The sequence below is a fragment of the Diaphorina citri genome, unplaced genomic scaffold (genome assembly GCF_000475195.1).
Source record: "Diaphorina citri unplaced genomic scaffold, Diaci psyllid genome assembly version 1.1 scaffold1417, whole genome shotgun sequence".
Taxonomy (NCBI): domain Eukaryota; kingdom Metazoa; phylum Arthropoda; class Insecta; order Hemiptera; family Psyllidae; genus Diaphorina; species Diaphorina citri.
The window spans coordinates 27,276-52,159 of NW_007378843.1; the positions used below are offsets into that span (position 1 = coordinate 27,276).

Genomic DNA, 24,884 nt, shown 5'->3' on the forward strand with positions numbered 1-24,884 from the left:
TTCCTCTTTAGTGTGCTGCTCCGTCTAGCGTCTGGTTCGGTAAAACATGGCGTACGGTAAAACACGGCAATTTCGAAAAAATTGTACGGTAATCCCATATGACCAATCTGGCAACACTGCATAGGCAGAGTTTTAAGATAGGTCTTTTTTTAAACCCTAAAAAATCGTCGACTCGCTTCTCGTTAGTAATCTAAGAGGTTAGACCTAGAAGTCTAGGACTGTAGGATCCTGATAAGAGGATGAAGATAAGTAGTAGTAGGTACCCAAGTAGTTGCTAAGTAATTATATTGATAAGGATTAAAAAAAGCTCATAAAAGAGTTTTTCTTTCCTTTTTTGTTTTTGCTTTCTATTATTTTTTCAGTGAATCTCATTCACAGCTCAATTTAGAACTGATTTTATTTTTATTTTTGTGACAGTACAACAATTATACATACTTTAGATTCAAACGGCTTACTAGCTTTCCTTTTTAGCAGTTTTCCAAAAATAACAATGATGAATGAGTCAGAAATCCTAAGTGAATATTTCAAGCAGTCTACAACACACAATTTCTTCGACCAGATTTCCTGTGAAAGCAACAACTTTGATTCTATGAACAATGAAGCTAGCCGGAGGTCTTGTGCTTGGATTCCGTCAGGTATGACCTAGTGCCTAGTGTTAGCATTATGGAGTATGGTTATTAGGTTTCTTTAGCACAATTTTCAGGTGGTAATGGTGAAAAATGGTACATAACTACCACCATGAAAATTGCAAAAGGAAAATATGATTAGTGATTAGGTACTTTCTTTCCATGTTAGACAGACGGGCACCTGTTCCACATTATTGGAATCATTGGTTTTTGTGGTGAAGTGATGTTGATTGATTTTGGTCAACCAAGTATGTTGTGTCCGCTCCCATCTCCATTCAAATATTTCCATTGTCAAAATCTTCTTTCAAAGTTGAGAATTCCATACAAGTGTTCAAATGCTATTGAGATAGATGAGTCTTCAGATGGTGGTTTTGTACAATAGGTACCCAATAAAATTTATCAAAATTTTCAGAGCAAACTAGAAACCTGCTGATTCAAGTCGCTACCAAGTTGAACAGTCCAAGTCACCACACAGAAGAAATCCGGCTCACCAAACCCAAGATTTTCCTACAACAGAGTGCATTGGAAGATACTTTGGCTAAATATGTTAAAGAGGAAGATCAAGTACCATTGTTGAGTATGAAACATGTTACACTAGATGATAGAGGTGAGTCAGTATAGATAGATACCTACATAGGTAGGTAGGTAACAAACAGGTACCTACTTCTATGCCTTAGACCCCATTAATGTCAGATCTAAAAAAAAATAATAATAAAAAAAAAGACATGAAAGGAAAAAAATGTGGACCCAAGGTAGGATGGAAAAAAAGGTGTTTTTAGTGGTAATTGATGACAATCAATCTTTTTTTCCCCATGAACAGTTTCTAAACTTTCTGAGATTTCTCAGAAAGGCCAAAAAATATTTCAACATGAACCTGTAGAAACTATGAATAATTGTTTGCTGTAAAATAAAAATAATGGTGGTAATACATTTTTCACAAAATAAAATCAAATTCTTGCAGGTCTCAGGGAGCTGATTCAAGCAGAAACGTGGTAATTGATGACAATCAATCTTTTTTTTCCCCATGAACAGTTTCTAAACTTTCTGAGATTTCTCAGAAAGGCCAAAAAATATTTCAACATGAACCATGACTATGAATTGTTAATTAATGATTACTGTAAAATAAAAATAATGGTAATAATACATTTTTCACAAAATAAAATCAAATTCTTGCAGGTCTCAGGGAGCTGATTCAAGCAGAAAGCTACCTTGCTGCCATTGAATTGACAGAGAAAATGCTCAGTGTCTATTCCAACTCCAATAAACACACCCTACACTCAGTGCAGCTTTGGTTTACCCGCATTGCACTTCTGGTCAAGGCAAATTTCTTGGTTGAGGCTTACGAGGAGTCTAAGCCATGGGGGAACTTTGACACACCTGATCTCTATCTGCAATATTATCCTACATTGTATGGTGGACGAATAGGTGAGTTAAATACAGCCAATGTTTACCTACTGTACTGGCACCGGTTGCTATGTGCAATTATATTACACTTGGCTGCTCATTTTCCATGTGAGGTTGAGTGGGCTCTGCAACAGCCAGCCACAGAATCAATAATTTTCATGATACATTTTTTTTTACTCTGCTGGGAATCGCATCCGGGTTTCCCGCGTGCAAGGCGAGCACAGTAACCACTACGCCATGGGAGCTGAAAACTGACTTCATTTATTTTTTTTACCTTGTAAGTGCTAAGTCGTGGGTTGGATTATCGCCCGAGGCGGACTCTATTCTTAATTAATACGCTTTTGTTTTCAAATGGCTGTCGTTGTCCTATCTTGTAATTCTACTCTCTCTTCGATTTCGGGATGACAAGACCTCAGTAGTTACAGTTCACTCTATCAAACCTTTTGAAAAAGGAAAAAAAAAAAAAAAAAAAAAATGGAAAAAGCTGTTCTAACTTGTTTAAATTTTTTGAAAAAGGAAAAAAAAAAAAAAAAAAAAATGGAGAACGCTGTTCTCACTTGTTTCAATTATTGTTTCCTCAGGCACCATGGTACCATTCGCATTCCGTCTCCTCGTTGCTGAGCTCCCTCAATTCATCAAATCCTCCGACCTCCAGGACTCCTCAATGCTCGCTCTAGATCGTCTCTTCTCTCTCCTGGGAGTGATAAAGAAGATTCTCACCCACCTCGGGAGCAACCTCAGTGAGGATGGGAGCATGATAGAGCTCTCCGAACAGGTATCAATATTTACGTCTTGAATTTACATCTCAATATTTACGTCTTACCAAAAGTCAAAATGGACCAAATTTCTGGTGTTACAAATTTATAAATAAATTACCTGCTACTGTGATAGACTTACCTTACCTGAGGTGAAACAAATGTTGATAGAAAAAGCATACTTTTCCATAACGGCGGGAGCATGATAGAGCTCTCCGAACAGGTCTCAATATTTACGTCTTGAATTTATATCTCAATATTTACGTCTTACCAAAAGTCAAAATGGACCAAATTTCTGGTGTCACAAATTTATAAATAAATTACCTGCTAATGTGATACATCTCAATATTTACGTCTAACCAAAAGTCAAAATGGACCAAATTTCTAGTGTTACAAATTTATAAATAAATTACCTGCTAATGTGATAGATTTACCTTACCTGAGATTCAAAGCTGAGGTAAAACAAATGTTGATAGAAAAAGCATACTTTTCCATAACGGAATTTCTCAATCATAACGACATACCAAATTAACTAAGTATTAAATGTGTAACTTTTGTAGGTGGTCAGGTAGATTGAGTATAGATTTATATTTTATTCCATTTCATGTAGCTACCTTTACCTATACCTAGTTAAAATTTAAAGTTTAATTTGCCAGCCTAGTTAGCTTAGTTGGTAGTGCGTCTGCCTTGTAAGCGCTAGGCCGCGGGTTCGATTCCCGCCCGGGGCGGATTCACCATTTCCTCAGCCTGAAATCACCAAAACAAACATTTAGGATCAGGATCAGAACTACACAGTCGTTTTTAGGGATTCTATTGACTACATTAAAATATGTGAAAACTTTTTTATTCGTGTAAAGCTGTGTCCACCCATAGTCGACCTCATTGATCGACGAGGTGGACTATATGTGGAACTGTGGACACAACTTAATAGCGATTTTTCCTTGTAAAAAATATAAACTGTTTTGCTTACTCAACTTAATTTTTACTTAATAGGTCTCCGTACAAACTCACCTCCTTAATAGTTTTCCGTACAAACTTGTACGATATAACAGCCACACAGCCATTTGATGATGTCTCATATCTCATACTGGCTATAAAGTAGCCAACACCAAATGTCAGCTGAAAGGAATCAACCTTAGAGGCTTAGGGCTAGTTGAGAGGCTGACAAAACACGCGTATCCCGTCTGAACTTGAGTGCAGGTACTTAATGTCACGTGAAGAAGATGAAACTCCATCAACGTCATGTTTGTCACGTTACAGGTAACTCAAGTCTGGAGAAATCATACATCCTTGTGGCCAACAACAAAGCCATCTGTCTCTTCTACCTGGGCCGTCTCAAGGCCAGCATTCAAGTCCTCGAGAGCCTCCTTAAATACAAACAATGCCTCCTCAGTAGGCACTTAGCCACACAGAAATAACAGGTTTCGGTACAAACTCACTTCCTTCTCCTTAATAGTTTTCCGTACAAACTTGTACGATATAGCAGCCACAGAGAAATAACAGGTTTCGGTACAAACTCACCTCCTTAATAGTTTTCCGTACAAACTTGTACGATATAACAGCCACACAGAAATGTGTCTCAGCATCATCAGGTTCATCGTACTTGTATGATTGATTGGTAACCTAGACAACAAGAAAAACAGACATAATTTCATTATAAAACGTTTGATTTTTTTTTTTGAAGATGTTTGACAGAGGGAACTGTAAGTGCTATGGTCTTATCGTCCCGAAATCGAAGAGAGAAGGAAGACAGGATAGGAGAAAGCCAGCCGTTTTCAGCATCATCAGGTTCATCGTACTTGTATGATTGATTGGTAACCTAGACAACAAGAAAAACAGACATAATTTAATTATAAAACGTTTGATTTTTTTTTTTTTAAGAGGTTTGACAGAGGGAACTGTAACTGCTATGCTATGGTCTTATCGTCCCGAAATCAAAGAGAGAAGGAAGACAGGATAGGAGAAAGCCAGCCGTTCCGAGAACGAACATTATACCATAGGAACAGGCTCCAGGGGTGGTGATGGCAGTGGCGAGGTAGGTAGTTTTCTTGGAGCTCTCCTGACCTGGAAATAATCAATTTAATCATTTGATCAGAACTTTTTTTTTTGTTTTCCTTTGTTTTTCGTACCTAGGACAAAGATTTGAACTCGGGTAGGTACGTGCAAGAACACAGTAAAGAGTAATGTATTCCAAATTTCCAAAGGAAACACATGTATATTATTTACCCTCCTTAAGACCAATGACATTTGATCAGAACTTTTTTTTTGTTTTCCTTTGTTTTTCGTACCTAGGACAAAGATTTGAACTCGGGTACGTGCAAGAACACAGTAAAGAGTAATGTATTCCAAATTTCCAAAGGAAACACATGTATATTATTTACCCTCCTTAAGACCAATGACAAAAAACTTACCACTTCAGCAGTTTGCATATGGGAAGGAAATCCTGGAAATACGGATGGAACCGTCTCTTCTCGAAGCCTCACACGTTCACGGGATGTTCTGTCAAAATCTTCTTCTTTGAAATGATCCGAGCACAAGCGTGCTGTATGAGATGGGGACCAATCTTTTACACGTTCACGGGATGTTCTGTCAAAATCTTCTTCTTTGAAATGATCCGAGCACAAGCGTGCTGTATGAGATGGGGACCAATCTTTTGAAATAGCCAGCAGCACCTATTCCAAATGGTCTATAATACCAAAACAATTTACATAGAGAAGAGAAAATAAAAAACAAGCAGGTACCTACCGATTATTTTGGAGAGACCTTTCAAAAAGTTGCACTTTTTTGTCTGTGACCTTGGTCTGCATTTGAAGTCGTGTCAGTCCAATCTTTTCTTCTAACAGCATGAACCCACAAGGCTCGCCTTTCAGGATCAAGGGGAAACCTGTAACAGATGATTATTATTATTATTATTATTTTAAGAGGTTTGACAGAGGGAACTGTAACTGCTATGGTCTTATCCTCCCGAAATCGAAGAGAGAAGGAAGACAGGAGATCAAGGGGGAACCTGTAACAGATGATTATTTAATATTTAAATAAAATATTAATACATTCAGAGTGTAATTAGAAATAGGAAGATAACTTATTACAAATTTCCAGATAAATCCAGGGCCATATTTAGGGGGGGCGCCCAGGCCCCCTCGCACTCCCAGCTTAATTTTCCTCTTATACTATGGGCCAGGTTACGAAAATTTGGAGCACCCACCACCTCCCGCCGTACATCATCCATCACTGTTTGGCCCCTCCCCCCCCCCTTCGATAAAATCCTGGATACGGCCTTCTCTACGAGTATATCTGATTATATGCTTTTCACTGAACGGGTACTGATTTCTCAAATTTATTTACTTTTACATTCAAGCTTTAACTTTAGCTTTACAATCAAGTTTCAAACTAATAAAAGCGGGCAAACTAAAGTATCTACTTACTTGTGGAATGTGACTCCAGGATTTTTCCCTTTAGCGCTGGAATTGGAGCAGCCATACGCTGAACAAAACACCATTTTGGAATCACCAGACTTTCAGCTTTTCGATACACAAATTAAAACAACTTATGTAGATTTTAACTAAAAAAAACTTTTGAAATAAAAAAAAAATATTGGAGAACTCTCATCTACCACAAAGCTAGGTCAAACGTGAAATGAACTAATGAGTAATGAACACAACATGGCCAAGATGGCCACCGTTCAAATGTAAACAAACAAAAAAGAAGACTACGCATGCGCTACAGAAAATGGCGCGTCTAGCGTCTGGTTCGGTAAAACATGGCGTACGGTAAAACACGGCAATTTCGAAAAAATTGTACGGTAATCCCATATGACCAATCTATGCTTTTCACTGAACGGGTACTGATTTCTCAAATTTATTTACTTTTAACAAGCTTTACATTCAAGTTTCAAACTAATAAAAGCGGGCAAACCAAAGTATCTACTTACTTGTGGAATGTGACTCCAGGATTTTTCCCTTTAGCGCTGGAATTGGAGCAGCCATACGCTGAACAAAACACCATTTTTGGAATCACCAGACTTTCAGCTTTTCGATACACAAAATTAAAATAACTTATGTAGATTTTAACAAAAAAAACTTTTGAAATAAAAAAAAAAATATTGGAGAACTCTCATCTACCACAAAGCTAGGTCAAACGTGAAATGAACACAACATGGCCAAGATGGCCACCGTTTAAATGTAAACAAACAAAAAAGAAGACTACGCATGCGCTACAGAAAATGGCGCGTGTAGCGTCTGGTTCGGTAAAACATGGCGTACGGTAAAACACGGCAATTTCGAAAAAAATGTACGGTAATCCCACATGACCAATCTGGCAACACTGCATAGGCAGAGTTTTAAGATAGGTCTTTTTTTGAACCCTAAAAAAAAATCGTCGACTCGCTTCTCGTTAGTAATAGAAAGTAAAAAAATCCCACGGCCTGAGGTATTTAGAAAACCAAACTAAAAAAAATCCCACAGTCTGAGGGATATTGAGGGGCTCCTTCCTCTTTAGTGTGCTGCTCCGTCTAGCGTCTGGTTCGGTAAAACATGGCGTACGGTAAAACACGGCAATTTCGAAAAAATTGTACGGTAATCCCATATGACCAATCTGGCAACACTGCATAGGCAGAGTTTTAAGATAGGTCTTTTTTTGAACCCTAAAAAAAAATCGTCGACTCGCTTCTCGTTAGTAATCGACTTCTAAGAGGTTAGTAGAAGTCTAGGAATGTAGGATCCTGATAAGAGATAAGAGAAAAAGATAAGTGTGCCTATACGCAAGTAGTTGCTAAGTATTAAGTAATTATATTGATAAGGATTAAAAAAAGCTCATAAAAGAGTTTTTCTTTCCTTTTTTGTTTTTGCTTTCTATTATTTTTTCAGTGAATCAAACCCTAAAAAATCGTCGACTCGCTTCTCGTTAGTAATCTAAGAGGTTAGACCTAGAAGTCTAGGACTGTAGGATCCTGATAAGAGGATGAAGATAAGTAGTAGTAGGTACCCAAGTAGTTGCTAAGTAATTATATTGATAAGGATTAAAAAAAGCTCATAAAAGAGTTTTTCTTTCCTTTTTTGCTGTCTATTATTTTTTCAGTGAATCTCATTCACAGCTCAATTTAGAACTGCTTTTATTTTTAAATTTTTATTTTTGTGACAGTACAACAATTATACATACTTTAGATTCAAACGGCTTACTAGCTTTCCTTTTTAGCAGTTTTCCAAAAATAACAATGATGAATGAGTCAGAAATCCTAAGTGAATATTTATTCCATGGCTGCTTCATTAAAATTATCTTCCTTGGTAATTGGACCATACCTTTCCACCGTAGCACAAGGTGTGTGTGATCTGTCTGCTTGGTCATAATGTGATGTGGAGTGTGATTGGATAGGCAACACGGAACTGTACTGTGGTTGAGCCAACACAACTTTGGTTACAACCTCTGACAAAGTTTTGTATCTGAAATCAAGTTTCTTTCTGGAGTCACAATCATTCTTATTGAAGAAATAATTTCTATTCCTGAGCAGACCTTGTCCTAAGTACCAACCGAATACAATAGCTCCGCGGTGATGTTGAGTGTGATTGAATAGGCAATACGGAACTGTACTGTGGTTGAGCCAACACAACTTTGGTTACAACCTCTGACAAAGTTTTGTACTTGAAATCAAGTTTCTTTCTGGAGTCATGATCATTCTTATTGAAGAAATAATTTCTATTCCTGAGCAGACCTTGTCCTAAGTACCAACCGAATACAATAGCTCCGCTCCATCCAAATCGTGGCCATAACGGCAACCATTGACCTTCGCCGAGACCATCGACCATCGCAGAAAAAATGCTACCTCCCCTAGCAAATTTTCTAATGTTATGGGGAGGAATTTAGCTCACCAAACATATTTCCCAATAGATATTCAGGAATTTAGCTCACCTGGTAGATTTCCTAATGTTATGGGGACGAGGAATTTAGCTCACCTGGCAGATTTCCTAATGTTATGGGGACGAGGAATTTAGCTCACCAAACATATTTCCCAATAGATATTCAGGAATTAAGCTCACCTGGCAGATTTCCTAATGTTATGGGGACGAGGAATTTAGCTAACCAAACATATTTCCCAATAGATAATCAGGAATTTAGCTCACCTGGCAGATTTCCTAATGTTATGGGGACGAGGAATTGAGCTCACCAAACATATTTCCCAATAGATAATCAGGAATTTAGCTTCCCTAGCAAATTTTCTAATGTTATGGGGAGGAATTTAGCTCACCAAACACATTTTTCAATAGATAATCAGGAATTCAGCTCACCTCAAGGTTCACTTCTCGTCCTCCTCAGCACTCCTCAACTCCGCCACTCCCTCCACAACTCACTCCGCAGATCAGATATCCGCACTTCAGCTCCAACATCAAATCAACACTGGCCTACTCCACGTGGCGGAGAATAACTTTCAACTTGCGTACGATACGTTCGATGCCGTCAGCAAAACTCTTGAAGGAAAGTTGCCAGGTAAGTATTAATGAGACCTCATTCAGCTAATCAGGGATTCAGCTCCTCTAGCAGATTCCCTAATCATTAGGAATTTAGCTCCCCTAGCAGATTACCTAATGTGAAAGGGAAGGTAGGTGCAGATGACGGAGATTTGTGATTGGTTTTTCCTAATCATTAGGAATTCAGCTCCCCTAGCAGATTTCCTAATCATTAGGAATTCAGCTCCCCTAGCAGATTTCCTAATCATTAGGAATTCAGCTCACCTCACAGATTTCGGGTTCGAACGCCAGCTCCTCTAGCAGATTCCCTGATCATTAGGAATTTAGCTCTCCTAGCAGATTACCTAATGTGAAAGGGAAGGTAGGTGCAGATGACGGAGATTTATGATTGGTTTTTCCTAATCATTAGGAATTCAGCTCCCTCAGCAGATTTCCTAATCATTAGGAATTCAACTCACCTCACAGATTTCGGGTTCAAACGCTTCGACTAGTTTGGCCTTCATCTTGGCCTCTAGAGGGCCGGGTTGATGGTACATCTTCAATAGGCACTTCATTGCCAATCTATGCACCATGTATGATCTGTACAGTGTGAATGTGGTAGAGAATAAACTCAACCTGGTCAATATGATTAATGAGAACAAACTCTACTTCAATCCAGCGTGTTTGGCTTCGTTGAAGTTGCAACCGCTGGCGATGTGAAAGGGAAGGTAGGTAATGTATGATTCCAAACCTAACCTAACCTAACCCAACCTAACCTAACCTAACCCAACCTAACCTAACCTAACCTAACCCAACCTAACTTAACAATGTGTGATATGTGTAAAATGATTAGAAATAGGATTTGTAAATAAAAATATTTATTCATTACATGTATAAACAAGTTGTGTTCTAAATAAAAAAATTAATACTCAAAACTCTATTCAATAAATTTCAAACGGAGAAAATTTCAATACTAAATTTATAGCTTATTTCATAGTATTTTCAATGTAAATCTCTACTTACATATCCACTGTAGGAAATTCAAGGATTTTAAGGTTAAATACGAATAGTAGTATTTTTTTGACTATGATAAATTTGACCGGGAATCGAACCACCAACCTCTGAATTCAAAGTCTAGCATGCTTTCTAAACCGTTACACTTTAGAAGCTTCAGGCTTTTTCAAGGATTTTAAGGTTAAATACGAATAGTAGTATTTTGTTGACTATGCTAAATTTGACCGGGAATCGAACCACCAACCTCTGAATTCAAAGTCTAGCATGCTTTCTAAACCGTTACACTTTAGAAGCTTCAGGCTTGTTAAAGATTTAGAAGCGTCAGGCTTGTTAAAGGTTTAGGAGAGCCAGGCTTGTTAAAGATTTAGAAGGGCCAGGCTTGTTAAAGATTTAGAAGGGTCAGGCTTGTTAAAGATTTAGAAGCGTCAGGCTTGTTAAAGGTTTAGGAGGCTTGTTAAAGATTTAGAAGGGCCAGGCTTGTTAAAGATTTAGAAGGGCCAGGCTTGTTAAAGATTTAGAAGGGTCAGGCTTGTTAAAGATTTAGAAGCGCCAGGCTTGGCGCGGCCATAACGGCAATCATCGACCCTCGCCGAGATCATCGACCATCGCAGAAAAAATGCTAGCTCCCCTAGCAAATTTTCTAATGTTATGGGGAGGAATTTAGCTCACCAAACATATTTCCCAATAGATAATCAGGAATTTAGCTCCCCTAGCAAATCTAATGTTATGGGGAGGAATTTAGCTCACCAAACATATTTCCCAATAGATAATCAGGAATTTAGCTCACCTGGCAGATTTCCTAATGTTATGGGGACGAGGAATTTAGCTCCCTCAGCAGATTTCCTAATCATTAGGAATTTAGCTCCCCTACCAGATTTCCTGATTATCAGGGATTCAGCTCCTCTACAGATTCCCTAATCATTAGGGATTTAGCTCCCCTAGTAGATTTCCTAATCATAAGGGATTCAGCTCCTCTAGCAGATTCCCTAATCATTAGGAATTTAGCTCCCCTAGTAGATTTCCTAATCATAAGGGATTCAGCTCCTCTAGCAGATTCCCTAATCATTAGGAATTTAGCTTCCCTAGCAGATTTCCTAATCATTAGGAATTTAGCTTCCCTAGCAGATTTCCTAATCATTAGGGATTCAGCTCCTCTAGCAGATTCCCTTATCATTAGGAATTTAGCTTCCTTAGCAGATTTCCTAATCATTAGGGATTCAGCTCCTCTAGCAGATTCCCTAATCATTAGGAATTTAGCTCCTCTAGCAGATTCCCTAATCATTAGGAATTCAGCTCCCCTAGCAGATTTCCTAATCATTAGGAATTCAACTCACCTCACAGATTTCGGGTTCAAAGGCTTCGACTAGTTTGGCCTTCATCTTGGCCTCTAGAGGGCCGGGTTGATGGTACATCTTCATTCCATCTTCCAAATACTTGGCGTATTTAGCTCACCTGGCAGATTTCCTAATGTTATGGGGATTTAGCTCCCTCAGCAGATTTCCTAATCATTAGGAATTTAGTTCCCCTTCCAGATTTCCTAATCATCAGAGATTCAGCTCCTCTAGCAGATTCCCTAATCATTAGGAATTTAGCTTCCCTAGCAGATTTCCTAATCATTAGGGATTCAGCTCCTTTAGCAGATTCCCTAATCATTAGGAATTTAGCTCTCCTAGCATATTACCTAATGTGAAAGGGAAGGTAGGTGCAGGTGACGGAGATTTATGATTGGTTTTTCCTAATCATTAGGAATTCAGCTCCCCTAGCAGATTTCCTAATCATTAGGAATTCAGCTCACCTCACAGATTTCGGGTTCGAACGCTTCGACTAGTTTGGCCTTCATCTTGGCCTCTAGAGGGCCGGGTTGATGGTACATCTTCATTCCATCTTCCAAATACTTGGCGTATTCTCGTTTTAGCTCCTCACGTTCTGCGCGCGTGTCGTGAAACTCGGCCGAGTAAGGCAGACGGGCCTAAAGAAAATAAAAATCTCTCATTTGATGATGTCTCATATCTCATACTGGCTGTAAAGTAGCCAACACCAAATGTCAGCTGAAAGGAATCAACCTTAGGGCTAATTGAGAGGCTGACAAAACACGCGTATCCCGTCTGAACTTGAGTGCAGGTACACGTCACGTGAAGAAGATGAAACTCCATCAACTTCATGTTTGTCACGTTACAGGTAACTCAAGTCTGGAGAAATCATACATCCTTGTGGCCAACAACAAAGCCATCTGTCTCTTCTACCTGTAAAAGAATATAAATCATGATTTATTTGTGGTGAAGCTGAGAGCTTCTTCACAATTTTTGTGGATATCACAGCATTACTAAGAGCCTCAGTCCTCGAGAGCCTCCTTAAATACAAACAATGCCTCCTCAGTAGGCACTTCATAGCCAATCTATGCACCATGTATGATCTGTACAGTGTGAATGTGGTAGAAAATAAACTCAACCTGGTCAATATGATTAATGAGAACAAACTCTACTTCAATCCAGCGTGTTTGGCTTCGTTGAAGTTGCAACCGCTGGCGATGTGAAAGAGAAGGTAGGTAACGGAGATTTATGATTGGTTTTTAAAACCGGGCGAATTACGATTCGTCTTGAAAAGGGATTACAAAAAGGGTGTCGATAACTGTAAAAAAAAACTGAACAATTCGTCTCAAATTTTATTTCGTCGCATCGCATTGCGTCTTGTCGGACCAAATTTCCCTAATTTCCATATTTTTTTTTCTGTCTACTTGAGTTTTAGTTTTGAGATGAATTGTGTTGTGCAAAATCTTTGAGACGAATAACTCGAATGTCATGAAAAAGTTAATAATATGACAATTGACCTTGGTAATTTGAAACGAATCGTAATCTTCCCTTTTAATCTGAGGTTTTCTAAGTCGGTAGATCTCGGGTTTAATGTGTGATGTGTGTAAATTGATTAGAAATAGGATTTGTAAATAAAAATATTTATTTATTACGTGTATAAACAAGTTGTGTTCTAAATAAAAAAATTAATACTCAAAACTCTATTCAATAAATTTCAAACGGAGAAAATTTAACTTAACCCAATCCAACCTAACTTAACCCAACCCAACCTAACTTAATCTGAGGTTTTCTAAGTCGGTAGATCTCGGGTTTAATGTGTGATGTGTGTAAAATGATTAGAAATAGGATTTGTAAATAAAAATATTTATTACGTGTATAAACAAGTTGTGTTCTAAATAAAAAAATTAATACTCAAAACTCTATTCAATAAATTTCAAACGGAGAAAATTAGTACTTATTTTAATCGGTTGTGCATTGGTAAAAATAGAAAGTTTTAAAAAAGCCGAAGAAAATATATTATCGTTGTTACTTTGCAATTACGTATATTTTGATAGGTATCTAAGTGACCTATTTCTGAATATATTTTACATAGATTACTTACATTGATGGTGAGACGATAAGGTTTCAGTAGCATTGGTTCCAGAAATACGTCCAAAGCAGATATTCTCTGAAAAAATTCAATGTAAAAAAATTATACCACGCACAAGGTGAACGCCTCGGGTACAAATCTCACCATCGACAAAAAATTTGCGCTCATACCTATCTTCTATATAAATAAAATTGTAGATTTGTCTGTACATTGCTTAGAATCGTGAAATTTTTAGTTATTCTTACTCCTTATGCATCCTTACCACGCAGAAGGTGAACGCCCCGGGTACAAATCTCACCATCGACAAAAAATTTGCACTCATACCTATGTATATCGATTGCAAATATTTCAACGGGTTACTTTCTGGTGTTCTCGTGTAGACCCAGCACCTGAATGGGAAGTATTGTGTCTCTTATGGCAACATTTTGTACGACTAAGTGCGCGGCCATAACGGCGACCATTGACCCTCGCCGAGATCATCGACCATCGCAGAAAAAATGCTACCTCCCCTAGCAAATTTTCTAATGTTATGGGGAGGAATTTAGCTCACCAAACATATTTCCCAATAGATATTCAGGAATTTAGCTCACCTGGTAGATTTCCTAATGTTATGGGGACGAGGAATTTAGCTCACCTGGCAGATTTCCTAATGTTATGGGGACGAGGAATTTAGCTCACCAAACACATTTTTCAATAGATAATCAGGAATTCAGCTCACCTGGCAGATTTCCTAATGTTATGGGGACGAGGAATTTAGCTCCCTCAGCAGATTTCCTAATCATTAGGAATTTAGCTCCCCTACCAGATTTCCTGATTATCAGGGATTCAGCTCCTCTAGCAGATTCCCTAATCATTAGGAATTTAGCTCCCCTAGTAGATTTCCTAATCATTAGGGATTCAGCTCCTCTAGCAGATTCCCTAATCATTAGGAATTTAGCTCCTTTAGCAGATTTCCTAATCATTAGGGATTCAGCTCCTCTAGCAGATTCCCTAATCATTAGGAATTTAGCTTCCCTAGCAGATTTCCTAATCACAAGATGACAGCAGTTTGTTCAGAAATGACAAATCACGGCGCCATTTTTTTCGTCACCGAAAATAAATCTGTTTGTATGTTCACAAGATGACAGCAGTTTGTTCAGAAATGACAAATCACGGCGCCATTTTTTTCGTCACCGAAAATAAATCTGTTTGAAATTTATTCTTTTCTCCAAGTAAAGGTAGGTTATAGCTCTACAAGTCTACATACTCTTTTTCATGTTATTTTTCCTACGTCTTCACATTATTTTAAAAGAAAAGATGATGTTTTTTTTTTTCAAGACAGCACTGAAGATCACACATTTCATTGGCAAAATTTGATAACAGAATCGATAGTTTCCTCGAGTGGTCTAGGAATTCTAAGGGGGAAAATCTCTACCGGATTATAAGGGAACAAGCTGGGTCCGTCCCTCCGGGAATTTTTTAGCCCGTAGTTTATTCGATCATGGTTAAAGAATACCTATGTACCTACCTAATTTGTTTAATATTCAGTTTATCAGTTTATTAAGAGATGAGAAGTTGAATGAGTAAGACGCTATAACTTTTAATATTGAGTTTTACTAATCATAATATTTTGAAAGTGGTATCAAAAATTAAGGAATTTTTTTCTGTGCAGTTTCGTTAAATTTGTTTCACAGATAGATTATCCAGAATAATTGAAATCTTAGCTTTTTAATAAATAATTAATTGTGAATCTTATTCTATTGAATGATATCTTGCATACTTTGTCAACAAGTTGAAATAGAGCGGATGCTATACTAGTGGCATTGCACAACGCTTACTCCAAAATTTCAAAATGAGTTGTAATCGATGTGAACGAGTTCTTGACCCCCAGCACATATTTTTCTTCATCTGAGAATTCTAACTCCAAGCATGGACAGATTCCTTCATAAGTTCCGTTAACTAGGCAAATTCTACTATGGCATTTTATTTTGACCAAATCTTCATTTATTTTCTTTTCTACCTTTTTTATGCAGAGGGGTTACTGTGGATATTTTTAGTTCGGGTGGAACAATACCAGAATCAAACATCAAATTCATAAGTGGGGACTTTTAATTAAAACAATTTTGGTTTTGCTAGAGTTCATAAAAATTTCATTGTTATAAAACCATTTCTCGATGAGAATTATGTCCTCTTGGAGATTCTGAATAGCTCTGTTAATAGACCCGTCAATTGAGACAACTGCCAAGTCATCAGCAAATTGGAACAAAGAGCATTTGGTGTTCAAATATTGGATGTCCATCGAATAGACATTGTAAAACCCCGGACTTAAGCAGGACCCCTGCACCAAACCGTAGGTTATGGGTTTTTTCGAACTTACAAAGTTCCCTATTTTTGTGATTTGAGTTCTATTTTCCAAATAATTCCCGATCAATCTTAAAATTTTGTGCCTTATTCCCGCATTTTGAAGTTTACTCATGAGTATTCTATGGTCTAGCGTTTCAAACGCCTTCATCAAATCTATGAATGCAACCACGCAGTACTTTCTTTGATCTATTCCCTGATTTATTTTGCCAGCGAAATCATCAAGCAGAGACCCCGTACTTCTACCTGGACGAAAACCATGTTGAAAATGCGGGATTATATTACTAGATTCAATGAATGGGTGAATTTTATTATTAACGATTTTTTCCAAAATTTTTGCCAGTGCAGGAACATTTCCTATTGGCCTGTAGTTATTAATATCGTCTTTTCTACCTTTTTTATGCAGAGGGGTTACTGTGGATATTTTTAGTTCGGGTGGAACAATACCAGAATCAAACATCAAATTCATAAAATGCAATAATAAATGACTAAGTTTCTTAAAATTATTCTTTAGATCAATCAAACGAATTCCATCATTGCCTGGACTAGTAATGTTTATACTACCTACTGCCTTCTCAAGTGATTGCATAGTAATGTGATTCCAATAAATAGAGCGATCGTTTTCCTTATGACTATAATGATTATTACCTAATGTAAGTTTAGGACCCATGTTCACTTGTTTGATTACGTCTACACAGACCACAGGAGTGAAATGTAGCAGTTGTTTCATTGCTACGAAATAAACACGGCGCGGCGGTGAAAACTTTTTTTAAGCCCAAAAACCCTTAGGCCAGCCACTCACTATCAGGTAGACCTGACAGGTTCGGCTGAAAAGATCCGTCTGTCAGGTCTATCTGAAAGGTTTACTACTTACCTCGGACATTCTCATTCCACCAAACATGTCACTCATAATGTTGACCTTGTAGTTGGGCGTGGGGAATCTTGTCTTCGGGTGGTGGAAGTACTCTATGCTTATGTTCAGATGTTCTGGAGCGTAGTGACTTTCCAGACACATGCTACGACACAGACCACAGGAGTGAAATGTAGGAGTTGTTTCATTGCTACGAAATAAACACGGCGCGGCGGTGAAAACTTTTTTTTCAGCCCAAAAACCCTTAGGCCAGCCACTCACTATCAGACCTGACAGGTTCGGCTGAAAAGATCCGTCTGTCAGGTCTATCTGAAAGGTTGACTACTTACCTCGGACATTCTCATTCCACCAAACATGTCACTCATAATGTTGACCTTATAGTTGGGCGTGGGGAATCTTGTCTTCGGGTGGTGGAAGTACTCTATGCTTATGTTCAGATGTTCTGGAGCGTAGTGACTTTCCAGACTTATTTGTGTGTGTGTGGTGGTCCCGTACAAAGGACGGGTCAACCACTAGTTGCAAATATTTCAACGGGTTACTTTCTGGTGTTCTCGTGTGGACCCAGCACCTGAATGGGAAGTATTGTGTCTCTTATGGCCCATCTGATGAGGGACTTATTGTGGGATGGACATGCTATGACACAGACCACAGGAGTGAAATGTAGCAGTTTAGCAGTTGTTTCATTGCTACGAAATAAACACGGCGCGGCGGTGAAAACCTTTTTTTTTAAGCCCAAAAACCCTTAGTCCAGCCACTCACTATCAGGTAGACCGGACAGGTTCGGCTGAAAAGATCCGTCTGTCAGGTCTATCTGAAAGGTTTACTACTTACCTCGGACATTCTCATTCCACCAAACATGTCGCTCATAATGTTGACCTTGTAGTTGGGCGTGGGGAATCTTGTCTTCGGGTGGTGGAAGTACTCGATGCTTATGTTCAGATGTTCTGGAGCGTAGTGACTTTCCAGACCTTTCAGAATGTCCTGTTTGCGTTTCTCGCAATCCTTGATGAGTTTGTCCGGTACGTCGGCTGGGTTGAACAGACGGTACTTACCCATCTTGGCAGCCTCGAAACGATCTGAGAAAACGAGTGTGAAACAACCCTTAAGGATAGTCTTTTCTTGAGGGCTAGTTTTCCTGTACATGAGAAAAATAAGCATAGGAAAAGTAGCCCTCAAATCAAGACTTATCTGGAGGGTATCATGATGGAAGACTCAGTAACTTTGTGAAGTTCCATAACAATAGATGTAAAAGAAATAACTTATACTCTTCACTGATCATTAATCCAAGGTTTTAACCTGTCTAGTTCATTTGTTACTATTTCAATTTTCGAGACATTGTAAATCTCGTCAAATTTCCTTTTTATTTGGTGATACAGTTCAATAGGATCATTTAATTCTAAGAAAGATGCCCAATTTGTTTTATCTATTTCTTCATTTATCTTTTTTGTACTAATTACCGACTTTTTGTACCTATTGTTTTTTAGTTTGGAAAAGTACTGTTTGTTGTTTGTTGTAGCTATGGAACATCCCACGAAATAATGATCGGCTACTTTATTTTTGATTACAAATGAATTAATATTTTTATGATTTTTAATTTTGATATTTATGTGATCAATGCAAGAACGTTGTAGTTCTTGGTTTACTATTTCTTCCCTTGTATAGTCAGAGATTGTGTTTAAAAATCCCTTGGAAATTAGAGTGTTCAGATATTCAAAAGAATGTTTGCTTTTAACGATAGTACAAATGTTAACATCACCTAAAACTATGGAATTATGCTTTTTTACACCATCCTCATTTAAGAAATTGTTTAATTGTTCTATGAATACATTAAGATTCCTGCTAGGAGGTCTATAAATACAACTTAAAATATAATCAAAATTACAGGATACATTTTGAATTTTCAAACATAAGTGTTCACATTCTTCTAGTTCATAAAACAACCTTTCAACAACAAAAACCCTACGAACAAAAACCAAAATGCCTCCTCCATTACCATTAAGTCTACACCTAGAGTAGGAATCAAAATTGTCTAAACTATACAAAGTTATTTCATCCTCTTTAACATTCACTTCAGTTAGAACTAATACATCTAAATATTTTAATATTGATACCAAATAACTTTGAAGTGTATTCCAATGCTTACGTAAACTACGGATATTTATGTGAATAACGTTTAAATTTTCTTTCGAACTAATCAGTAGTTTCTGTTCACATTCCTCCACATTGTCAAATTTTTTAAAGTTAACTTTATTCCGGTGAATATTGTTTTGAAAAGTATTGATACTTCCCATTAATAGAATTTCATAACATCTTATTAATTACAATAATAGGGATAATAAGAAAAAGCTGATAACTTATTAATTCAAGTCTTCAATGTTCCTAATTCTAATTACTTTCGCTGTATCATTTTTCTTGAGCAGAATTTTCCCTTCAGAAATCCACAGGTATGCGTATTTTTTCTCTCTCTTGATTTGGTTTGCCTTGTAAAATAGATCTTTCAATTGTGGAGTCAGCTGTTCATTTATGTAGATAGGTTGTACATCTGCTGGGTTTTTTGTAAGATCCAAAAGTTTCGGTTTGTACTTTTTTGCCGCCTTCAGAATCCCATCACGATCCTGTTTACATTGAAAACTCAGAATGATCGGCTTTGGTTTTCCAGGAGCTCCCACAAATGAACGCTTCATGTTGTACGTGTCTGCAGTCGGAATATTAACTTTGGTTGAAGTACATAAAGCTTCCATGAATATTGTCTTCTCGTGTTTTTTGACATTTAGTCCGAGGATTTTTTGTATAAATTTTAAAGTTTGACCTCATGGTAATGTTCCTATGACCGAAACTGGAAGTACGATATACTCGCATGTATATACCTACCCATACCCACATTGGAGTATATTTTATCAATGAATGATATAAATTGTATCAGTTAACCCGTGAGTACACGCGTTAAAAATCCGAACGTCAGTACACGCGTGTAGAGAAAAAATCTCACACCTGGTTTTGCTTTATATTTGCTTCCATGAATATTGTCTTCTCATTTATTGACTCTGGCACGCCATTCACCTCCAAATTATGATCCAAAGATCTTTGATCCATCTCCATTACCTGACATTGCAAATCCTTCACCGTCTTCTTTAGTGATTGATTTTCTTTTGCCAATTCTTCTTGTTTAGTCTGCAAGAAAGTGACGGTTTTCTTCATTTCTCTAAAGCTAGTTAAAACATCATCGAGTTGTTTTGACTGATATTGCAATCCATTTTCTACATCAGACAGCTTTGCCTTGATTTCATCCTTGAATTCCTTGAATAGACTTCTGAGGACAACGATCTGATCATCATCTTCATCATTTTCCGAGTCCTTGCCCGCTCCTTTTTGACCTCTACAACCGATACATTTCCATGTGTCTTTCCTCTTACCCATACGTGAAAAGGTGGTCAATGACAACCCCGCGCAAGACGAATCAAATTTCTTCGAACATCCTTGCGCAGTGCAAGCAATTGTATCCTGGGGGTCAAGAACTCGTTCACATCGATTACAACTCATTTTGAAATTTTGGAGTAAGCGTTGTGCAATGCCACTAGTATAGCATCCGCTCTATTTCAACTTGTTGACAAAGTATGCAAGATATCATTCAATAGAATAAGATTCACAATTAATTATTTATTAAAAAGCTAAGATTTCAATTATTCTGGATAATCTATCTGTGAAACAAATTTAACGAAACTGCACAGAAAAAAATTCCTTAATTTTTGATACCACTTTCAAAATATTATGATTAGTAAAACTCAATATTAAAAGTTATAGCGTCTTACTCATTCAACTTCTCATCTCTTAATAAACTGATAAACTGAATATTAAACAAATTAGGTAGGTACATAGGTATTCTTTAACCATGATCGAATAAACTACGGGCTAAAAAATTCCCGGAGGAAGCATAACCCATTTTCCTGCAAAATAGAGCTAATCACAAAACCACATACAACTAACTTTGATCGAAAAAATAGTTTTCAAAGGGTTTCCAACTTTCAACATTACAGAAGTTGTTTCTTTTTGAACCTTTAAGCATGATTATAAAAATTTACTAATCACTTTACACATGCGTGGCAGCGCGATGTATTATAATTATAGTCTGTCTCTGGGCTAGCTGATCTATGTCTGCACAATAGCCACCTCCTGTTACACTGGCTCATAGTATGTCACAGCCTGTTTCATAGTATGTCATAGCATGTCTCATAGTATGTCATAGCCTGTCTCATAGTATGTCATAACATGTCTCATAGTATGTCATAGCCTGTCTCATAGTATGTCATAGCATGTCTCGTCATAGGCCTCGTTCCTTGTACACATGCGTGGCAGCGCGATGTATTATAGTCTGTCTCTGGGCTAGTTGATCTATGTCTGCACAATAGCCACCTCCTGTTACACTGGCTCATAGTATGTCATAGCCTGTTTCATAGTATGTCATAGCATGTCTCATAGTATGTCATAGCCTGTCTCATAGTATGTCATAGCATGTCTCGTCATAGGCCACGTTCCTTGTACACATGCGTGGCAGCGCGATGTATTATAGTCTGTCTCTGGGCTAGTTGATCTATGTCTACACAATAGCCACCTCCTGTTACACTGGCTCATAGTATGTCATAGCCTGTCTCATAGTATGTCATAGCCTGTCTCATAGTATGTCATAGCCTGTCTCATAGTATGTCATAACATGTCTCATAGTATGTCATAGCCTGTTTCATAGTATGTCATAGCATGTCTCATAGTATGTCATAGCCTGTCTCACAGTATGTCATAGCCTGTCTCATAGTATGTCATAGCATGTCTCATAGTATGTCATAGCCTGTCTCATAGTATGTCATAACATGTCTCATAGTATGTCATAGCCTGTCTCATAGTATGTCATAGCATGTCTCGTCATAGGCCTCGTTCCTTGTACACATGCGTGGCAGCGCGATGTATTATGGTCTGTCTCTGGGCTAGCTGATCTATGTCTGCACAATAGCCACCTCCTGTTACACTGGCTCATAGTGCATGTCACATAGTATGTCATAGCATGTCTCGTCATAGGCCTCGTTCCTTGTACACATGCGTGGCAGCGCGATGTATTATAGTCTGTCTCTGGGCTAGTTGATCTATGTCTACACAATAGCCACCTCCTGTTACACTGGCTCATAGTATGTCATAGCCTGTCTCATAGTATGTCATAGCCTGTCTCATAGTATGTCATAGCCTGTCTCATAGTATGTCATAGCCTGTCTCATAGTATGTCATAGCCTGTCTCATAGTATGTCATAGCCTGTCTCATAGTATGTCATAGCCTGTCTCATAGTATGTCATAGCCTGTCTCATAGTATGTCATAGCCTGTCTCATAGTATGTCATAGCCTGTCTCATAGTATGTCATAGCCTGTCTCATAGTATGTCATAGCCTGTCTCATAGTATGTCATAGCCTGTCTCATAGTATGTCATAGCCTGTCTCATAGTATGTCATAACATGTCTCATAGTATGTCATAGCCTGTTTCATAGTATGTCATAGCATGTCTCATAGTATGTCATAGCCTGTCTCATAGTATGTCATAGCATGTCTCATAGTATGTCATAGCCTGTCTCATAGTATGTCATAGCATGTCTCATAGTATGTCATAGCCTGTCTCATAGTATGTCATAGCATGTCTCATAGTATGTCATAGCCTGTCTCATAGTATGTCATAGCATGTCTCATAGTATGTCATAGCCTGTCTCATAGTATGTCATAGCATGTCTCATAGTATGTCATAGCCTGTCTCATAGTATGTCATAGCAACATAGTATGTCATAAGGAGCATGTCTCGTCATAGGCCTCGTTCCTTGTACACATGCGTGGCAGCGCGATGTATTATAGTCTGTCTCTGGGCTAGCTGATCTATGTCTGCACAATAGCCACCTCCTGTTACCGTGGCGACGGGTATGCCTGCACTAATGGCGGTGTCGAGGACGTAGTAGTCCCGCATGTAGAGCCCTGGAACACAAGAGGAGAGAACGGTCAAGGAGGGGACTGGAATAGACCTTGTATGCTAATCAATCGAGGTCTCATCGTCCCGAGATCAAAATAAATAGTTTTTTTTTTTCTTTTTTTTAAAGAGGTTTGATAGAGGGAACTGTAACTGCTATGGTCTTATCGTCCCGAAATCGAAGAGAGAAGGAAGACAGGATAGGAGAAAGCCAGCCTCGAGAACGAACATTATCCCATCAGGATAAAATCCGCCCCGGGCGGGAATCGAACCCGCGGCCTAGCGCTTACAATAGAAGTCTTATCGTCCCGAAATCGAAGAGAGAAGGAAGACAGGATAGGAGGAAAGCCAGCCGTTCCGAGAACGAACATTATCCCCGCCCCGGGCGGGAATCGAACCCGCGGCCTAGCGCTTACAAGGCAGACGCACTACCAACTAAGCTAACTAGGCTGGCTAGGATAGTCTTTACTTGAGGGCTAGTTTTCCTGTACATGAGCAATAAGCATAGGAAAAGTAGCCCTCAAATCAAGACTTATCTGGAGGGATTTTCAGTAATACCTACCAGTCTTAGAGCCCTTAAATCGAAAAAATTGGATTGAAGCTGGATGAGCTAATCGTCAAAATGTAATTTAAGAGAGGGGAAACTTATTTACATAAAATGTGTAAAAAAGAGAAAAAAAAATCAAAATTTCCGACGCTACTGACGAAATTCTTTCAGTTTATTTTACTTTTGGCAAGCGCTAGGTCACGGGGTCGATTCCCGCCCCGGGGCGAACCACAGAGAAGGTTCGTTCTCGGAACGGCTGGCTTTCTCCTATCCTGCCCTTCCTTCTCTCTTCGATTTCGGGACAATAAGACCTTAGCAGTTACAGTGCCCTCCAAACCTAACTTTTTTCCAAGGAGTTTCGTGAGAAAAGACCTTTGTTGTTTCCTACAGTACGCTTTATGGGAAAAAAAATCATCCCTAAACGGAATTCAGCTACAAACTCACCCGTGTGGTGAAGCTGGTCGATATGCATATAGTTGTACGGATAGGCCAGTGTGTTGAGCGAGGAGAATGGATAGGGGAACGTTTGGGTTAGTTTGGCACTGCCCAGGTGCAGGCAACATATTAGAAGTAGACACAACGACAGACCGAACATGACTGAGCCATTATCAGAGCGGCTCATCTGATGAGAAATGCAAACACATCCTGACGAGAGAGGGAGAGGGATGGAATTGCTAAGGGGAAAGGGAGGAAAGAAAGAGAAAGAAGGACTGTGCCGTCCCCCTGAGTAGGGAGAGAAAGAAATGCACAGGATTAAACGTAGAAACACACTACCATCACATCACGTCACGTGAAATCATGGGGAGTCAGAAAGCAGTAGTTCAAAGTTTTCCTCATAATGTTGTAGGTAATTTTGCTCACGACGGCCACACTACTATCACGTCAAGTGACGTGAAGTAACGTGACGATAGTGTGTTAGTGTTTCTACCTTAAAACATTTTTGGGTCGCAAAATTCGAGTTTTGAAAACAGAAGGAAGATTTAACGCTTTGCTAGCCAGCCTAGTCAGCTTAGTTGGTAGTGCGTCTGCCTTGTAAGCGCTAGGTCGTGGGTTCGATTCCCGCCCTGGGCGGACTTTATCCTGAACGGATAATGATCGTTCTCTGAACGGCTGGCTTTCTCCTATCCTTTCTTCACTTTCGGGACAATTAGACCTTGGCAGTTACAGTTCCCTCTATCAGACCTCTTTTTTTTTAAACTTAAAAAAAACCCTAATAAATTATTACTAGCGAATCACGACGGAATGTTTATGGTCAATTTGACGTCATAACACGGCAGTCCAATCTTCATAATCAATGATTCGATGGCTCGATTTCATACCTGATGTACATCCAGGTCTACAATGAGGACTTTGCGCACGATGCCGTGTCGTATCAGATAGCGAGCAGCCAGAGCCATGTCATTCATGAGGCAAAACCCGGCCCCGTGGTCTGGGAAAGCATGGTGTGTGCTAAATCGATTTATCTCCGGATCAGAAAGTCGTAGAAGAAAAAGAAAA

General features: G+C 38.5%; 3 protein-coding genes and 3 long non-coding RNA genes across 6 annotated transcripts; 3 read left to right on the forward strand and 3 right to left on the reverse strand.

Moving 5' to 3' along the window:
• The first annotated feature begins 289 nt into the window (after positions 1-289).
• LOC103515786 (trafficking protein particle complex subunit 12) lies at positions 290-2,841 on the forward strand. The gene is made up of 4 exons (XM_008480730.3): positions 290-635; positions 1,039-1,233; positions 1,803-2,051; positions 2,612-2,841. The coding sequence occupies exons 1-4, from the start codon at positions 491-493 to the stop codon at positions 2,824-2,826; spliced, it is 804 nt and encodes a 267-aa protein (XP_008478952.1). The 5' UTR covers positions 290-490; the 3' UTR covers positions 2,827-2,841.
• A 483-nt stretch (positions 2,842-3,324) lies between these two features.
• LOC103515787 lies at positions 3,325-24,038 on the reverse strand. Its single transcript, XM_026828388.1, has 8 exons — positions 23,832-24,038; positions 17,818-17,925; positions 17,179-17,315; positions 13,651-13,716; positions 12,035-12,208; positions 4,307-4,408; positions 3,521-3,532; positions 3,325-3,336 (listed from the first exon to the last, which is right to left on the reverse strand). The coding sequence occupies exons 1-8, from the start codon at positions 24,007-24,009 to the stop codon at positions 3,325-3,327; spliced, it is 789 nt and encodes a 262-aa protein (XP_026684189.1). The 5' UTR covers positions 24,010-24,038.
• On the forward strand, positions 10,058-10,762 carry LOC113470156. The gene is made up of 2 exons (XR_003393316.1): positions 10,058-10,280; positions 10,420-10,762. It is a non-coding gene; the product is annotated as an uncharacterized LOC113470156 (long non-coding RNA).
• On the forward strand, positions 12,777-13,445 carry LOC113470158. Its single transcript, XR_003393319.1, has 2 exons — positions 12,777-13,110; positions 13,334-13,445. It is a non-coding gene; the product is annotated as an uncharacterized LOC113470158 (long non-coding RNA).
• Positions 18,130-20,673, reverse strand: LOC113470155. Its single transcript, XM_026828385.1, has 2 exons — positions 19,883-20,673; positions 18,130-19,605 (listed from the first exon to the last, which is right to left on the reverse strand). Exons 1-2 carry the CDS (start codon positions 20,387-20,389, stop codon positions 19,207-19,209), a joined length of 906 nt encoding a protein of 301 aa, XP_026684186.1. The 5' UTR covers positions 20,390-20,673; the 3' UTR covers positions 18,130-19,206.
• Positions 21,117-22,161, reverse strand: LOC113470157. Its single transcript, XR_003393317.1, has 2 exons — positions 22,003-22,161; positions 21,117-21,855 (listed from the first exon to the last, which is right to left on the reverse strand). It is a non-coding gene; the product is annotated as an uncharacterized LOC113470157 (long non-coding RNA).
• Positions 24,039-24,884: the final 846 nt, after the last annotated feature.

Excerpts from the sequence above, each read along its gene's own strand:
- LOC103515786 (XM_008480730.3), top strand. The coding sequence starts at position 491 with ATGATGAATGAGTCAGAAATCCTAAGTGAATATTTCAAGCAGTCTACA. Across the intron at positions 636-1,038 it reads TTGTGCTTGGATTCCGTCAG|AGCAAACTAGAAACCTGCTG; the intron begins GTATGACCTAGT and ends CAAAATTTTCAG. Across the intron at positions 1,234-1,802 it reads TGTTACACTAGATGATAGAG|GTCTCAGGGAGCTGATTCAA; the intron begins GTGAGTCAGTAT and ends AAATTCTTGCAG.
- LOC113470155 (XM_026828385.1), bottom strand. The coding sequence starts at position 20,389 with ATGAGTTGTAATCGATGTGAACGAGTTCTTGACCCCCAGGATACAATT. Across the intron at positions 19,606-19,882 it reads GCGTGCCAGAGTCAATAAAT|GAGAAGACAATATTCATGGA; the intron begins GAGAAGACAATA and ends GTCAAAAAACAC.
- LOC103515787 (XM_026828388.1), bottom strand. The coding sequence starts at position 24,009 with ATGAGCCGCTCTGATAATGGCTCAGTCATGTTCGGTCTGTCGTTGTGT. Across the intron at positions 13,717-17,178 it reads GTGGAATGAGAATGTCCGAG|AGAATATCTGCTTTGGACGT; the intron begins GTAAGTAGTCAA and ends GAATTTTTTCAG. Across the intron at positions 4,409-12,034 it reads TCGAACCCGAAATCTGTGAG|GTTACCAATCAATCATACAA; the intron begins GTGAGCTGAATT and ends CTTGTTGTCTAG.